Source organism: Tachypleus tridentatus, chromosome 7 (genome assembly GCF_004210375.1).
Source record: "Tachypleus tridentatus isolate NWPU-2018 chromosome 7, ASM421037v1, whole genome shotgun sequence".
Taxonomy (NCBI): domain Eukaryota; kingdom Metazoa; phylum Arthropoda; class Merostomata; order Xiphosura; family Limulidae; genus Tachypleus; species Tachypleus tridentatus.
Window position 1 is genome coordinate 62,473,548 of NC_134831.1, and position 19,568 is coordinate 62,493,115.

At 35.3% G+C, this 19,568-nt stretch overlaps 1 protein-coding gene across 2 annotated transcripts in view; it reads left to right on the forward strand.

The window, feature by feature from the left end:
- Positions 1–19,568, forward strand: part of LOC143255808 (uncharacterized) — a 116,089-nt gene that overhangs the window by 86,486 nt on the left and 10,035 nt on the right. For both annotated transcript variants that reach the window (XM_076512067.1, XM_076512068.1), the window contains 6 exons: positions 1,734–1,964; positions 7,861–8,070; positions 16,549–16,665; positions 16,935–17,322; positions 17,561–18,317; positions 18,876–18,959. In XM_076512067.1, coding sequence (XP_076368182.1) covers positions 1,734–1,964; positions 7,861–8,070; positions 16,549–16,665; positions 16,935–17,322; positions 17,561–18,317; positions 18,876–18,959 — 1,787 coding nt within the window. The remainder of the gene's footprint in view (positions 1–1,733; positions 1,965–7,860; positions 8,071–16,548; positions 16,666–16,934; positions 17,323–17,560; positions 18,318–18,875; positions 18,960–19,568) is intronic.

Sequence of the window (19,568 nt, forward strand, 5' to 3'; positions counted from 1 at the left end):
CAAGGAAATTCGAGCTACAATGTGAATGTCAGCATATTATTTTTTGCCGTTTTAATGTTATATATATATATATATACATATTGTTTGTTTAGAAATATAGTATGGTGTCGCTGTGAAACCAAAATTGATTTTACAAATTATGTATATACTTCTCGTCATTACTCATGTTGAATATGCGAAAGTTACATACAGCGTCTCTTGAGTTTTATTGTGTAACACAATTAATCTTCAATTACGTATTGTATTTCATCAGATGTTTTTTTATTACACGTATATCGACAAATGTCAAAACAATGTGCGTATAACTGTAATCCAGTTTTAATGTGTATATAATATGTACAGCAGTTTTCAGGTGTTCACTATGTCCGTATAACCGTTAGTTTAATTTTAACTTGTATATACAGTAACTTTCAAATGTTCGCCATGTGTGTATAACTCTATATTCCCATTTTGCTGTGTATATACGGTAACTATTTAGTGTTAAACGTGTGCTTGTAACTGTAGATACAAAAATGAGTTTAAAAATTATACGTAGTTTACATGTAGTTGCTATCAAAAAATATACGTCTTGTACATATAGTAACTCTCAACAAGTATACACAGTATAAATGCAGTAGCTCTTAACAAGTGTATATCGTGAACGTACAGTGATTCTCGACAAGTATATATCGTGTACGTGCTGATTCTCAACACGTATATATCATGTAGATACAATGATTCTGGACAAGTATATATTGTGTTCGTGCTGATTCTCAACACGTATATATCATGTAGATACAATGATTCTGGACAAGTATATATTGTGTTCGTGCTGATTCTTAACACGTATATATCATGTAGATACAATGATTCTGGACAAGTATATATTGTGTACGTACAGTGATTCTGGACAAGTATATATCGTGTACGTACAGTGATTCTGGACAAATAACTATTCGAAAAAATATATAAGATCACGTACTTTTTATGGTAGATTGAGTGCGTCATATCATTTGATATTTAAAATAACAGTATCACATGAATATCTTCTTCTGAATGTCTTCTTTACTTTGTGCTAACTAATTAACAGTCGTCTATTTGGACATTTGTTTGATTCTTACAAACATGGAACGTTCTAATATTCTATTCACACACAATCTAATCTTTAACTTTAATCTAATAACGCACGTGAACACTCTATTAACCAACCTATAAACGTTGTTTATAAGGAAAACGAATTAATAAAAATTGGTAAATATATAACGGACAGATGTGAAACAAAGAAAAAATATTTTTGGTTATTAAGCCACAGAAAATGATCTATAAATTAAATATTCTATTCAATGTTAGTTAAAAAAATATATAGATTTCGTATAGGCATCAACACATATATTACATTTTTATGTTTTGCACGTTTAATATATATATATATATATATTATACATTAGATACACTTCAAAATACGACACTAACTTATTAGTAAAGTTTCTTTAAAAGTATAAATGTCTAAGCTTTGTTGCTGTAAGTTAATTATCTCTTTCTTGATATACATAATTGTTTGCAAACATCGAATATCTGTATATCTTTATGTTTTGAAAACTGAGTTAGAAATCATTAAAACATATAAACGAACACCACAGCAATGCTTCAACAATAAAGAAATATTTTACATCAAATAGGTGTACTGGTGGCTATTCAATATAAGGTATCTTTGAGATATGACAGTTTATGTTATCAGTTTATTATGTTATTAGACTGCCTCCATCTCCAGATGTACCGAGACAGCAAAGATCGATGTAAGGATATACCTACTAAGGCCTCTCTGTCTCTGGAAAAGTTCCTGGGTTTGGAGACTGGATTTACTCTTGACAAAGAAAGCAACACAATGGCTGTCATCTGTTCCGATATGGTTGTACTGCTCGCCTTCGATTCTCGAGAGATTCTCATTCAATGGCAAGTTAAAATTAGGTCCAACCTAGCGGAAGGTAAGTGTTTTAGTGTCTTCTTTATTTAATAAAAATTGTTTAATATTTACAACCCAAAGTCATCTGGTACGTCATACGGGCTAAATGATCATATGAGATGATCTTGTATGGTACGTCATACGGGCTAAATGATCATATGAGATGATCTTGTATGGTACATCATACGGGCTAAATGATCATATTAGATGATCTTGTAGTTCGGGCATAGTAATCCTTAACTTATAACAGCTTGAACCTCGAATCTTCTGTTTCATAGTTTAGAGAATCCACGAAACTGGGTGTGTGCTTTTCTTATAACAAAACCACATTGCTGTGTCCACCGAGGAGAATTGAGCAGCTGATTTTAGCGTTGTAAATCCGAAGACTTACCACTGTCCCAGCGGTGGGACATCTTCTGAGTTACAGCCAAGTGTGCTACCTATTAGGCCATACACGAGCTTTATAAGAAAACAGAAAGTCAACAGATGTTATCAATAAACTATATAATGTTACGTATCCAAAATATGTTTTATTTTTATATAGTTGGATGACTAAATATCACTAATGTTTCTACGAAACGCATTTAACTGTTTTCTTCAAAGAGCATATTAAAGTCTGTTTTAAGAAATAGTGTAAACGTAACTATATTGATGATAACCACAGCAATCGACGGTGAGAATGTTTATTAATTCTTATTTATTGACATACCCTGAGTGTAATGACCTCACCGCATAATTCCTGTACTCACTACCAATCAAAAAGCTATTTTCGTTATCCGGCAAAAAGCCTGGAACTCTCCCTTAGCTAGTGGTACTATGGTGGTTGGGATCAGACGTAAAAAAATCATAATTTAACCAATTTTGGTAAAACGTAAAAAGAATGTAGCAAACGACGACACATGACGATTACAATTTATAGTTTCCAAATATGACAGTAACTGAGCGAGTTATGACTGACCGCATCAAGACCAGAAATCCATAGTTAGTAACATTACTAGTTGTTTTGTAACCGTCTGATCCACAATGTTTGTTTGTTTGTTTGTTTTTGGAATTTTGCGCAAAGTTACTCGAGGGCTATCTGCGCTAACCGACCCTAATTTAGCAGTGTAAGACTAGAGGGAAGGCAGCTAGTCATCACCACCCACCGCCAACTCTTGGACTACTCTTTTACCAACGAATAGTGGGATTGACCGTCACATTATAAGGCTCTCACGACTGAAAGGGCGAGCATGTTTGGTGCGACAGGGATTGGAACCTGCGACCCTCGGATTACAAATCGAACGCCATAACACACTTGGCCATGCCGGGCCCCGTAATGTGTGTCTTCTTCTTTTGTCGTCTTTGCATCTAATTTTCAGACTAGAACCAAAAATGGATTTAGCAGATATCTTCAGCCCATGATGCTCTTGGCTGGAACTTTGCTACTTCTCAACACGTCATCATCATCACCACTAATTTCTCGATTACTACACATGCACGATTCCGAGATACTTGACTTACAATTTTTGCAGTTGCTTTGAATGCGATCACTCTAAATTATTTGATAGCCCCTATTGAGGCAACTTCATCTGCCAACTTCAAAAATACTGTGGCAGCACTTAAAAATGTGGTTTGTTCTGGCAAGGACAGTACGAGAAAAGTTGCATAATTTGATTTAAGATTCAAAAAAGAGATAATCAGTTTATGTGTGTGACCGTTGCTGGTAAGGTGCATGACTATTCCGAAACTCTTTCTCTCTTTGACTGTTTGTAACTTCCACCTGAAATATGTTATAATCAAATGGATTGCAGAACTGGATAGAACAGACTCTGGATTTTCCAACAATGTATGCTATGTAGCAAAGAAATAATTACAGGCAATTCTTATTCCTTGCTCTGATAACAAAAACACTACTATTCGTCTTTGGTTGAGAGAGGAATTCTGTTAAACTTTTTAGACATTGTAAATAAAGAACATCTTACATAATTGCCTACATTCGTGTTCCATCAGTTTAGACTTCAATGTATTTCCGTCGCGCCAAATATGCTCGCTCTTTCAGCTGTGGGGGCGTCATTATGTTACGGTCAATCCCATTATTCGTTGGTAAAAAAGTAGCCCAAGAGTTGGCGGTGGGTGGTGATGACTAGCTGCCTTCCCTCTAGTCTTACACTGCAAAATTAGGGACGGCTAGCACAGATAGCTCTCGAGTAGCTTTGTGCAAAATTCAAAAACAAACAAACAAACAAATTCAATGTATTTTATTCTTTATTAAGTAATCTTGCGTATTTATATATTTTTTTCAAACTATTCTTCCCTCGCATTGTTTTGAGTTTATCGGAGTCACACTTGCCAGGCGGACCCGGAGTGTGCGTCCTTATCTATATGATATCCTTGTCAAGGATGTAAAGCATCTTTGGAAGGTCACTCAAGAATGATGAAGGTCTAGGATTTCAGGGCCACAGAGCTCAAATCTGGCATCGAATTTTGTGTTCGTGTTCCCACTCTTTGGATCCCGAGGGTGTCATGCTTGACACTGTGTTCGTATTGCATCCAACTCACAAGCAAGAGAAATCAAACTTCACACACGTGCTCAGGTAAAAGGGAAGGGGTTGTCTTAATGGGTTGCTTTTTCGAGTGCAAACCCTCCCTAGAAGTAACTATAAAAGCAGTTGGAGGTAATGGGGAAACTCGGAGCGCGAAAGTTTTATGCTAATAAGCAGAAATCACGTAAAGCGTGGTAACTCGGAGCGTGAATGTTCTATGCTAATAAGCAGAAATCACGTAAAGCGTGGTAACTCGGAGCGTGAATGTTTTATGCTAATTAGCAGAAATCACGTAAAGAGTGGTAGTAACAATATCACTTATGAGGTATATTTAGTTTTAAACTTGTGAATGCCTTCGTTTGTTTTTAAAACGTACACAAATATTTGGCATTTTGCGATTTACTTTAACATACACAAGATGTATTCGAACAACTCTATAGTAAACTATAGGTTATACGCCATTGAAGTATCATGTCTCCAGAGCGCATTTTATAAGATTTATTCACACATAACATGAAGATAAACTTACAGCTTATAGAAACACGTGTAGATTAGCTACCATTTCTTTACAAAGTTTGATATGGTTCCAGAATACATGTTAGGAATCTGTCCCTCATATAAAAGCAAGCCATGCTCACAACATGTGTGAAATTATAAAATTTGTTTCGTTTAGGAAAAGTTTGTGACTTATTTTTCAGAGTAGAAATTTTTATATAGAGAGTTTTTCAGGTTTTTGTTTTTCCATTGAAACGGAAATCTCGCACAGCAAAGCATTTAGAATAGCCACTAGCTTCGAAAACAATACTTCAAGACATTCAGGTCTCATCTATATTGAGAAAATTATTGCTACATAAAAGAAGTTCCCTTGTAGGATAGCGGTAAATCTACGGACTTACAAAATACTAAAATCCAGGGTTCGATTCTTTGCTATGGATAAAGCAGATAGCTCAGTGAGGCTTTGCTCTGAAACAACCAAACCAAACGTAAAAGTACTCTACGACATTCGAAGCTATTATGGTGAAACTGGCTATACCTCCTAGTAGTCCCTCCCCCTGGGACAGCGGTAAGTCTACGTATTTACAACGCTAAAATCAGGGGTTCGATTCGTGGACACAGCAGATAGCCCGATGTGTCTTTGCTATAAGAAAACACATACACCACATAGTACCTCTAACGGTATAATGAAAAAAATATTTGAAGTTGAAGCGATGTCATTAGTCAAAAGATTTTGAAATCTGACTGATTTAATGAGAAAAAAATATTACAGCAAATCCATTCGATCATGTAGTCGTCAAGTCCCAAGATGCAATGCCACTGATTTTCTGCGCTTATCTGTTCAAAGATAGGCTTATGGATAATTGACATAAGATATTAGCCAATTTTTTGGAAATATCCACCATAAGAGTTGAACATGACTGTTCTCTGGAGAGATATAATCTTGTATTTGATTCTGTATCATTTTAAAAAAATATATTGTCTTTAGTACTAGTTTGTTTGAACTTTTAGTTTCCAGAACATATATGTTTGACTGATAAGTAATATATAATTATATGCACCAGCAGATTTTACAGCTCATTGTTCTTTCCGTAGGTACACTTTCCATTATAAAAAGATTTTGACAGAAAACGTGAAGCAGATCTTGCCTTACTCTGCAGTACGTTAAGGGTTTCTAGAGTCACACCGTCAGTAAACACTGATTTTGAAATATGTATTGTATATTAGCAAAAGTCGAACATGCTAAAACTGGACTATACTAGCGTGTGCGCGATTCTCTTTTAGTTTGATATACGAAGTTTTAAAGGTGAAATGTAATAATTTATTCTAGATTTAAAAAAAGATAATAAAGATAGAGAATCGAAAATGCTTAAATATTTAGGTCAAGGAGCCAGTGAAGCAAGTATAAGACCTCGTAAACGGGTACACATAAGTTGACTTATTTACCTTAAAGTTTCGCTATGGTCTAAAACTTGGGCATCACCAGCGGCTGCTTGACTAATTTGGTAAATTAATCGATGTTGTATCTATAGAAACTGCACTTTTTAGTAATTAAAAGAGGTTAGTTAAATTTAGCAATGTGTTCTGTATTTTGCACAGTGTAAGAATACTTGGTTCTTTATTATTTATTTATACTGTATTTTGCACAGTGTTTAGAATACTTGGTTCTTCATTATTTATTTATATTGTATTTTGCACAATGTTTAGAATACTTGGTTCTTCATTATTTATTTATACTGTATTTGCCGGCGTATAAAACGATCCCCTGTATAAGATGACTCTGGACTGTTTGAGCAATTTAAGGTAATTTCTTTGAGGTTCGGTTTGCAGAACGACCTCTGTTGTCAAGCAAATCTAGGATGTTACCTTTGTAAAGAAATCATTAAAAGTTATTTTTAAATTGTGCTAACCTGCACTGCTAACCACGAGTGTGTTTTTTTTACACTTTTCAAGCGCTACAGGCATTACAGTGCAGCATGATTTAAGTCACAAGTATATAATAAACAACAAAGTTTTTGTCACAGTTAGCCTTCTCTACTACAAAAAATACATAATATTAAACTACAATGATCTAATATTAAAAATGTTTACAAAATCAGTGTAGGTTACGGAAACTAACATTATTGATATAATGTTTTCTTATAACAAAGCCACATCGGGCTATCTGCTCAGTCCACAGAGGGGAATCGAACCCCTGATTTTGCGTTGTAAATCCGAAGACATACCGCTGTACTAGCGGGGGGCAATTGATATAATATTAGCAATATTTTAGTACGGTGGATCAGATCAATACATTTTACATAAAATATGTCTTGATTAATTGTAACTAGCATGTGAGATAAATAGCTTCTAGTTATGAAAAATCACGACAAATTACACAATTACAAATATGTTATTGTAATGCAGTAGTTGGCACAATGTTAACGTCTTTATTTTAATAAAAGTAAAAGGAACAATGTAGTTTTGGATAAATATGGTATTAACCAGAGAGTTCTTGAACAATGTAGTTTTGGATAAATATGGTATTAGCCAGTGTTCTTACTGCAACTATTATCTTTAACCTGTTTTAAGACTAGGAGTAAAATCAGGCAATGTTTTGAAATTAGAGTATCGTCTTACACATCGGCAAATACGGTAGAAATATCATAGCATTAACTTTAAAATGACACTTTATAAAGCACTCTGGTGAGGGCTCAGTATACTACTATTTATGATTTGTATTTCATTCTGTAAACTAAGGTTCTGTGTTACAAACGTAACTGTTACATTACCGAGTGGACGTTAGTAAAGATTGCTTAACCATGGTACCTCTTTAATATACATATTTTTGTCGAACATTCAAATCTTATTATACGTTCTTTGAAGAGTTTTGTTGAGTGCATAAGTTGTTAATCTCAACAGAGCATAGCTACTTGGTTCAGGTTTCCCATGTTCCAGCAAGAAGTAAGCTTCCTTGTGGTCCTGCAAGACTACATCTCCAAGACTACATGTTCTGCCTCGTCTCAGGGGTTCCCCCGAAACTATTGGGAATATGGTCACTAAAGGAGCTCCGCAGGTTTGGTGTGGTGGAAGCGAAATTCTGTTTTGAAGGAGGATCGCGCTGTGGTAAAGGTACCAATCGTGCTTTTCTATCAGATTAAGATCACTTGTCTTAAGTAATGGCTCCGTCATTTCAAGATTATTATGTTTTAAGATAATTCTTTATCATCTTATATTTTTCATTTTTATTTAATTCATTGTTAGCTTCAATGTTGCACTGCTTATTTAACATGAAACATAATTGTGCAAATACGATTTGTCTTCCAGTAGCTCAGCGGTAAGTGACATGTTGTTACTTCTGAAGAAGAGTAGTAATTCGAAATGCCATCGTCGAATATAAATACATTTTACAAAGAAATATTTTACTGTCTTTTGTACAACTTAATATACGTACGTATGATACAAATATTAAACATATTTCGTCATTAGACGATACGTCTATTGATAAAACGTCTAGGGAACATTCTCAAATAACGTCCTTCACAAGAATAGTACTTTTTATCGTGTATAGTTATTTTGTTTACTCATTTCTTTAAACAGTGAGTTTGATCATTACCTTAGGCTAAATGTTTTCTTATTCCTTTTTTATATTCATATTTATTTGTTGAAAGTGAATATGTCCACAAATGTGATAACAGTTCAACCTTTTTTTGCTCTAACAGTTGGTAACAGCTATCCTTCTGCTGGTGCTTGAACAGCTTCCTTGTTTGGTATCTTTCTCAACTATTGTTTTCGCTTTGCTTACAGTTACAGTTGGTGAATAGTTTTGCGATAGAGATGTTAATAGGTTACTGAACTCTCCAACTGCCTTTCCTGGTTATTTTCAGCAAACGTAAATTTTTGTAACATTTGTTTATATTAATGTGATTTCATCATTAATTTTCTTCATATTATAAACAAATTAAAGTAAACTTTTTAAAAACATTATTATTACAAGTGAAAGAGACTAGAAGTGAAAAGAAACGTCTCTACTGGGTTCATACCTTAGTCCTGAGGTTTCAGTTCTGTTTTCTCACTTATTAACTGTTTACCCGTTACAATAATATTTATTAATGTCCTTTTGAAATCAGCAGTTAAAGTATGGAAAAAATGTCAGGCAAGGACTAATTCAGAAAAGGACATTTTTTAATGAATATATCAGATTTTGTTTCCTTACCCGTGAAGTAGCTTTTCTTAAATCATTAAATAACCCTGTTCTCTTCGAATTGTTATTACAGTTGTTTTTTATTACAAAATATCATAGATTATCGTTTAAGAAATGTCCATAGCTAACGTATTAATATTATTATCTTTTGCCATAATGGTTACCTATATCGTCTTTGGAGAAATCATCTTCTTAATTGATTCTACGTTTTTCCTCTTCTACAATTTTAATCATGTTCGACAAGCTATCATGTCACAATTATGATGCGATTTTTATGCGAAGAAAGTCAAATCACAGATTTACTTCATCTTCAATACGTTTAGCATGTTTTCAGTTGTTATTTTCAGATATATCATCAACTATAAAGATATGACATCAAAACAGTTTATAAAATATGAGCTTCTCTGAGCTGCACCTCGCTTATTCAGTCATGAAAAAGTAATTTCAATTTTACTAATGTCCTTTGTAAAATTGGGGGTTTTCTTATTATTTCATACTTTAATACGTGTGCGTATGTGTCGTTGTTCCTATTGCTCATAATTGATAAAGAACATCCAGTTTGATCTTCCTTTCTCTTTAATGACTTTAAACCCAGCTAGTTATTTCGTGAGCTAGGAATTTTTACACACAGGTGGCTAGCCCAATCAACAGTAAAATTGGACGGACATATTTGGTTACACGGATTCGAACTGACGACTCTCCGAGTGCAACCTGACCACCAGTCTCTGCCAGCCCTGCAGTATAATCTCAAAAATTCAAAATACTATCACATTATTATTCCTGAATTACAACAATAATAAGTAATAACCAACAAGAGAATTTTTTACTGAAGATTATAAATCTTATTTAGGGTACTACATGTAACAATTCTTTGTTGTAATGTTCTGTTTCTTTTCCTAGCATTACAAAAAATCCTGCACCCGACGTGGCCAGGTGGTTAAAGCAATCGACTCGTAATCTGAAGGTCGCGGATTCGAATTCCCGTCACACCAAACATGCTCGCCCTTTCAGCCGTGGGGGCGTTATAAAGTTATCGTTAATCTCATTATTCGTTGGTAAAAGAGTAGCCCAAGAGTTGGCGATGGGTGGTGATGACTAGCTGCCTCCCCTCTATTCTTGCACTGCTAATCTAGGGACGGCTAGCGCAGATAGCCTTCGTGTAGCTTTGCGCGAAATTCCAAACAAATAAAACCGTCACTTTTATTTCATATATTAATAATACAACATGATAAAGTTATAATAGATAAAGTTCCGTTTACTTCGTTATTCATATGTTAAGACCCCATCACTTAGGTTGTTCCGCTGTCAAAAATAGTGTTGAATTACAGTGTTGTAAGTTGTCCTTTCAAGGTAACGTGTTTTTGAGACTAAAATGCAAATACATAAATCAAGTTGATATACATATAGCTAGACCGAATATTTCCGTGTACAACAGAATACATGCGGTAAAATATCGAAGATTACCAGTATTTCGTTGAGTTATAAACACAATATTTCTTGTTTACTGCATATTAGACAAACACTTTTATGTACTGTTAGTAAGGTTTGTTAGGTGTATTAAGCTGTAAACAAAAAAAAAACAGTGTTAAGATTGGGGATTTACAACGCTAAAATCTGGGGTTCGATGCCTCGTGATGGACAGAGGTCAGGTAGCCTGTTGTGTAACTTTGAGGCAAAAACAAACACAAAACACGAATAGAATGAGCTTCTCGTAGTGTGTGTGGTGTGTCTTCCATGGCAGTATCGCATGTGTTTTTCGTATAGCAAAGCCACATCGGGTATCTGCTGAGCCTACCAAGGGGAATCGAACCCCTGATTTTAGCGTTGTAAATCCGGAGAAATACCGCTGTACTAGCGGGGGGCGGGCAGTATCTCAAACATTATAATAGTCATTCTACTCAGTCTTATAGGATACCACTTAAACTGGCCAATGTAGTGCTTAAAAACACTTAGATTCCAGTTATATGGTTTATAGGCATAGATTAATACTGGCTATGAAGTAAAATTAATAGGTTATCTATTAAACTGAAAAACAAACAGACAATGTGTTGAGTCAAAGAATAACAGTTTATATTTTTTATTCGTTAATCAACATACACTGGTATGTGCTTATAGATATACTTTAAGGATGTGATACGGACGAGTATTTCTTCCCAACAATATGTCTGCGGACTCACATCGCTAGAAACCGGATTTTGATACTCGATGTAGGTTTGTGCTTAATTACAAACGAACAAAACTAGAAAACAAGTGTTTTTTCTAAATAATAGAATACTTGTTTTGAATACCACTTCACTCATTGGTGATATGGTTGCTAAAGAATTGTTTGTGTGTTTTTGAATTTCGAGCAAAGCTACACAAGGGTTATAGGTACTAGTCGTCCCAAATTTAGCAGTGTGAGATTAGAAGGAAGGCAGCTAGTCATCACCGCCAACTATTGGGCTATTATTTATCCAACAAATAAAAGGAATCACCATGACATTATAACGACCCCACTACTGAAAGGGCGAACATGTTTGGTGTGACGGAGATTCGAACTCGCGACCCTCGGATCACCACTCGAGAACCCTACCCACTTGGCCATGCCGGGCGTTATCAAATATACAGAACACCAAATTAGGCTTCACTACATACGAATAAGGTGGAATGACTTATGGTTTTCTACGTTTAACCACAATGTGTTGAACAATAGAAGAGGACCTTACTTAATCCATTCTGCTATAAATGAGTAGAAAGTCACCGATAGGAATTATTGCTATCGGGATGTCTTTCTTTTCTTACTTTAAATATTGGTTTTTATTAACCAAAAACGTAGAGAATTATAATAAAAATTTTCGCTCTATTATCCCGTTTATTAACATGTTAATGGATCGGATGTGTCAGAATTTGTTTTGAGACTATGAAGATTTACAACGTTAAAATCAGGAGTTCGATTTCTCTCAATGAACAGAGCAGAGAGCATGACGTTGCTTTGATATAATAAAACACACACACGCTATGATTAAAGTTAACTTTTTCACACAAATCCAACTTATTGTGAGCTTACGTGTCTGTTCACAAGATATTCACAACATATAACGTCATCTTAAATTTAGAAATCGTGGAATTTATGTCAAGAAAAAGAATCCCTCTAGAACTGTCCTCCGCTGGGACAGCGGTAAGTCTACGGACTTACAACGCTGAAATCAGGAGATAGCCATGTGTGGCTTTGCTATAAAACAACATAATACACAAACACCCTTCTATAACCAGAATATGCGAAAACGTTACGTGACAAAAGGGAATTATGACGGCCCTGAGATGAATAATAATAATAAAATATGATACTGCTGATTAATGGGTTAACTTCTTGAGAAAGTTGAGATCTGGTAACATGATTAATGGGTTAACTTCTTGAGAAAGTTTGATAATGCTGATTAATGGGTTAACTTCTTGAGAAAGTTTGATAATGCTGATTAATGGGTTAACTTCTTGAGAAAGTTGAGATCTGGTAACATGACATTATTTTAGGAAATATCTGAGAAAAAGGTTTTAAAACAGGGATAACTTTTAATAACCTGAAAAGTAATGACTGATATTCTATATATGCTCACCCTATGTGTACGTGGGAGACTATATTATAAAGTCTGAAATGTAACAGTTACATCATGTTTAAAATTTTATCTTCCTTAAACACCAGTATTAATCCAGTCTGCTAGTTTTCTTCTGTTTTTAAAATACCTGTTTATACGTACTGGCGAAGCTTACAGAAGAATATTCTGAGAAAAGAAAGACAAGCCTAAATTTATTAGCAGAAGAGTAATTGAATATCTTGTTTATGAGGCATATTAAAAGTTAAATAGAATGTAATGTCACCTTTAAGTGAATAGGTTTGTTTTTTTTTTAATTTCGCGCAAAGCTACACAAGGGCTATCTGCGCTAGCCGTCCCTAATTGAGCAGTTTAAGACTAGAGGGAAGGCTGGTAGTCATCACTATCTACCGCCAACTCTTGGGCTACTCTTTTACCAACGAATAGTGGGATTGACCGTCACATTATAACGCCCCCACGGCTGAAAGGGCGAGCGTTTTTGATGTGACGGGGATTCTAATCCACGAACCTAAGATTACGAGTCGAGTGCCTTATCCACCTGACCATACCGGGCCTAAGTGAAAAGATTTCTCAAAATATATACCTTTTTTACATAGCTAAAAACAAGCCGAAACAAAAATAAAAAAACGCTGCACCAGTTGAAAAGACCCCAGGGTGTGGGATATAATGTGGGATATAAAATGTAGGATATAATGTGGAATATAAAATTGGTGAGCCTATTTATATTTTTTTTTCTTGTTTTTGGTTATAACAAACTAACGTTAGTCAGAGGTTTGGATTTGTTGTTTGTAACGCAGTGCTTCCTTTTGATTTGGTTTTATTCTACTCAACTCTTCAGTATTAATATTATCTTTAAATATGTTTTTTACATTATACTTATTTTAATAGGTTTTTTTTCTAAAACGCGTTCAATTTCACGAAAACATAGCTGACAATTTTTAAAAATAAGTACCATCAAGGCAATAGTGAATAAAAAGTTAAATGGCCATCGAACTAAAAAAAATGAGAAATATGAATAAACTGTGGTAAAGAAACGCGAGCCACAAACCCTCGAGCTCAAAGTCTGAATCCCGATAGGACAGTGGTAAGTATACAGATTTACAATGCTAAAACTTGTGGTTCAATTCTTCATAGCGCACATAGCAAATAGCTCAATGTAACTTTGTTCTGGAACAAACAACTAAAACAAATTCAAAGTTCGTACGTTAACCATTTACCACGTCCAATTTTGTTTCTGGCTCGCAGAATTCGAAAAGTTGGTACGAAAGCTGTAGCAAGAGGGGAATTTGATATGGACGTAAAAACTCGTACAAAATAGAAAAAATATAGAATATGTTATTGTAGAAACTTACTGGAACATAGTGAAGAACAAGCGAATATTTCATGGTGATCACAAGTCCTAAAGTCGGAAAAGTTTAGTTACGCACAAAAAACAGACAATCAAAGACATGATTGTAACCAGTCGTAATCAAGCATGGCAGCTCAATTTTCAATTTCCAGTCATTTCGCCTATTACTGGTCGGAACTTCTTTCTACACTTTATGAACCATAAATATTTACAAAATTTGTTGGAGGGTTTGGAAAAAAGTTAAGCAGATACTAAAGGCACTATTATACTTCCTGTAAACGTGCGTTGAAAAAATTTGAAAAAAACTGGTAATTAATATTTTTACCATAACAATTGCTATCGTTGTAAGGAACGCTTATTGTATTTATAAAATGTAATTTTTGTTTCGCTTCTATAATTTTTGCTGCATTTTCCAAACGCAAATATGCTCTTCAAAAAAGCAAACGCAAAAGGCAAAATATGAGACAAATTGTTAACAAGTTTATTCCGGGTAGTTCTTTATGACATGTGTGTCATATTTTTGCACATTCACTGCTGAAATCCAAAGTCTGCAAAGGCGAAGTCCACGCTCACTGGGTGAAGTTTCACTCAACGTCAATAACGAGTATGCCCCCCGTGAGCATCAATAACTGCTTCGCATCTCCTGTCCATGGAAGCGATGAGATGACGAATCACATCCTGTGGAATGGCTGTCCACTCAGCTTGCAAAGCTGCTGCAAGCTGAGGTAGAGTCTGCGGTTGAGGTTGTCGCCGCTGTCGCAGACGTCGGTCCAACTCGTCCCAAAAATGTTCGATGGGGTTTAAATCTGGTGATCTGGAGAGCCAGGGAAGAACGTTGATGTTGTGGTGTCTCAAGAAGACAGTGGTGAGTCGGGCTGTGTGAGGACTGTTCTGACATTGTAGGCGATGGCAGCCCACATCATGACGCTGCCACCACCATAACTGTCAATATCCTGCACACAGTTTGCTGCAAAACGTTCACCTCGGCGACGGTAAACACGGGTCCTTCCATCCTGCCTACGAAGCATAAAACGTGAATAATCGCTGGACCAAACATGCCTCCATCGTCGATGAGGCCATACCCAATGTGCCCGAGTCCACTGCAGCCGTGCTTGACGATGTTGCTGGGTGAGGATGACGCCTCTGACTGGACGTCGAGGTCGGATTCCTGCATCTCGTAGACGGTTGCGTACGGTCTGATCGGAAATCCTACGCAGCCCTGGTATGGTTGAGGCAGTAGACGTCGCAGTGGTGGTCCTATCCCGAAGGTGACGTAACCGGATGTAGCGATCTTGTGCGGGCGTGGTCACACGAGGTCTGTCAGATCGTGGACGGTCATGAGTTGATCCATACTGTTGGTGACGATTCCATAGCCTTGTGATGGTGCTTGGATGGACATTCACAGCTCTGGCAACATCTGATCGAGATTCGCCTGCTTCCAAGCAACCAATGACGTTGTTGCGTTGTGCTTCAGTCAGTCTTGGCGTAACTGTATTGCGTGTCGGTGGCTTAACACTGAGCTATGGAAACCGAGAACCCGTCACTTTTATAGGGATTTTGCACATGCTGCACTTGCAGAACATGCAGATCTCTCAAACAAATTTATTGGACACGCATGCGTTTTGGCGAAAAATCCGATGTTTTCCTCCGTTTTCAAAGTGCACAACTTTTATTGTCATTTTGGTCTGACAATCAGTGCCTTAACACGTGTAACATCACATACTCTGAGCTTGTAACGTTATTACTTATGTTTCTTTTTAAAATAACAAAAATATCCCTTTTGCGTTTCTTGTTTTGAAGAGTATATTTCGCTGTAATTGATAGAAATATTCATGTTGAAACAAACTACCAAACTATTCTTCGTTAAAATTAGACCTGCTGTATCCTGGTGGTCAGAACATTCGACTCGCAACATTTGCTTTGCAGGATCGAAACCTGTCACTAAACATGCTTGTCTTTACCGCCGACCGATTTCATAATGTATCAGATAATCCCATTATTCTGTGGTAAAGAGTAAGTCGAGAGTTGATGGTGGGTGATGTTGATTAGTTTAAGTCCTTCTGACATATCACTTCCAAATTAAATAGGGTTAAAACAGGTAGCCTTGCAGTAACTTTTCGCGAAATTCAAGAAAACAATCATTAACACAAATTATCTGGATTACAACCTATCATACTTTTTTGAACGGTAGACTGATGCAATTTACTTAGGTTTGGCTTAAACAAATCAAAGGGTAAATCATAACATTTTTTTTATTTGAATTCTAAAATTTTTGTAGCCTTGCACCATATACAATGATAGGTTTGTCGTTCCAAACTTGCATCGTGACTGTAATCATGTCTATGCTGGGATAAATTTATTTATTTTTTTATATTTATAAAAGACCCGTTGTCGTAAGTGGTTTCGCTTCTTATCTTAGAAAATACAAACTTCCTAAGACTGGTAATGTACACATTTATTTTTGACAGGCGAAGGTCTTTTTATCCTATTGACCAATCAGACAACAGATCTTTCTGAAGCCTTCGATTTAGCCTCTAGGGGAAAACTTGCGAGTAGAAGCAGACCAGCAGCTAGAGCCAATTCTGGTATTTCAATCAAATATTTCATGAAATCTGGCAACTTTTGTGTCCATGAGTTATTATTTTAGTGCAAGTCTTTTTACATTAGTAAATTTAATAAATCATAGTATAAAGATGGAGGATATGTGAATAATAATCTAGATCAAGAACTGATTTGTGAAACTCCGGAATTGTGTGGAATTATTAATCCTAGTTCAGAAGTAAATAATATTACATAATTATAATGTAGTATCAGTGTTTTATGAAATTTTACATAATATTTGGACTCTTTTTAGTTTTAGACACTTCATTCAGAAGATCTCTACAACCCAGATCAATGAGCAGACACTCTGAAAAGTACAGGAGTGAATCCAATCAGCCTTTTTTGAGCTTGGGTTCCGATGGTAGTTCATATGATGCTTGTTCTGAAAACATTCGATTTAGTTCTGATCTTCTAACGCAAAATGAAAATTATCCCGTTAGTGGAACGTGTAAAACCCGTCATCGATGTCCATCGTTAACATCTCAGCTCACGACATCATTTATATCCAAGGATAGCGACATGGAGAGTCCACAAACAATTTCTTTAGCGTTAGGCTGTCCCCGTGAACCAACACCAGAAATTTTAAATCAATGTCTTGAATCTAATGTGAACATGAATATTTTGGACATAGAAAGAGACTGGTAAGTTTAATTGAAAAACGTTATTCTTAAGAAATGTTCTAAGAAAATCAGTTATAAAATGAGAAATTAGTTTATTATTTCAACAAACTCAATAATACATCAGCGAAATTCTTTCAGTGTAGGCTATGAATTATGATAGGAGCTTTTTAAACTAACAAAATTTGAAGATGTGTATATATAATCTGTTATTCTCCTACACTTTGGATTTTATATATCAATTTTTTGTGTCACTACACAGGAACGCCAATCAATGTGGTAAGTGTGGACGACATTATTGTCCATCAAACAAACTAACCTCCGCCTCTCCACAAACGCGACACGAAAACAGTGCTTTAGCTTCTCAGTGGTGTCCCAATATAAAAGCAGGGTCTCCGGGTAAAGAAATAGTATTCCAAGGGAATACTGTGATCGTGGGAAGTGGTAAGAGACGACCCTCTGATAGGTCCTCCATGTCCTCCCAGAGTAGTCACAGCAGTAGTGCCAGTAGCAGTGGTTCCGATTACTCTTTACCAAAAAACTGTCTTGACAACGTATACGGAAAACTAAGAGGTGCTCATGTGACAAAACAACCACCCAGTCTCCCAAAACTCTTCATGAGGAGAAGTGTTCCTATTCAAGAAGAAATTTCTGGTGTGGTAACATCTAGTGCTCAGAAGCAAGGCAAGTGGGCTAATAACTTGCATACGAGTTCAGCCATTGAAAACTCAGAAAAGTTTTGGTCCAATGATGCAATTCCACGTGTGCACAAAAGAAGTGCCTCTTGTTCTTGCACATCTCGACCAGTAGATGAATTGAACAAACCTAAAGTTTCAACTAACAATGTAGGAAAACTATTTGGATCAACGCCTAAAATGAATATAACAGGCTCACCTAGTGGCAGCCCTGTTAGACAAAAAAGGCAAGATGTAGAGATCTTACGGTCACAGAAATCTACAGATAGCACCTACGTTCACTATGCAGTTCCTAAACCTATTCTTCTTAATGATCAAGACAAGGTAAATAATGCAGTTGGGTGCTGTCGGCTGAATTAATGATGCTTTAATTTTTCGTTTTATTTAACAGAAGTTTCATTTGTTTATTGAAAACAAAATATAAAAAAGTATTAAAATCCACATTAAAAAATAATCAAAACTATGTCGTATTTGTTCCGTGTTTCAGGAATACAATTGTATAAATTGTCACTTTACGAAATAATAACAACCTTCTAACTCAAATATTAAACCAGAACTGAATGTGGAATGTAATTATTTCCATTATGCCAGAAATTTTGGGTAGTAAATATTTTAAATAATAATAGAAAACAAACGGGGAAATTAATAAATGTCGAGCTACGTATGTCGTTAATAGATATTTAGTGAATACTTTAACCCATTAACAGTTCTAGCTGTGTGTCGTTAATAAATATCTAGTGGATACTTAACCCACAACAGTTCTAGCTAGTTTAAATCAGTCTCTTCAAAACAGAGTTCCACGGGAAGATGAAGATGATATAATTAATTTAATAGATTTTTGTACCATAAAAACTTATATATTTTTTAAAACTACCACTTCAGGAGAAACAACTGAAGAACCAGACGCAGAATTCACAGGTGCCTTTATTAACTATGAATCATTATGATGTTCCTCGTAAGATCACAGTAAGTCATATAAAACCAATAAAGTTTTTATACGTTTTTATATGATTTGTGTCTTTCCATCAATATCATTATGTTTTTTTTTTTTTTTGTAATTTGTGTAACTTAACGAAATATATGTAACTTCATGAACTTAAACCTAACAAAAAATTATGACTTTAAAAATCTATGGATTTTATTTTGTTTTATTATTTATGACTTACTTCACTGTACTATCTTTTTTTTTCTTATCGCATTTCTTTCATTTGACAATTTACATTATTTGTTTTTTGGTAATTCAGCGGTACGTCCGAAAGCTTATCACACTTCAAATCGGGTTTCGATACCTGCTGTGAGCACAGCATATATGTCCATTGTATGACTTTCTTTAACAAATAAACATAACCTATAGTTATAAGTTCGATAATCACGTTCTGTTGCGATACCTTTTTTACTTTAGTTTGTTAATACTTAGTTTAAAATATGTTTACTATCTACTGTTGCTACTATAGATTATATTAATTAATTATTGTATTAGTACTTCGCTATATCAATCATATCTGTCTTATACGTCTTTTTCTTAATAAGTTTCATTTAAATTTGTTTTCCTGAAAGTGCTATATCCAGTTGTAT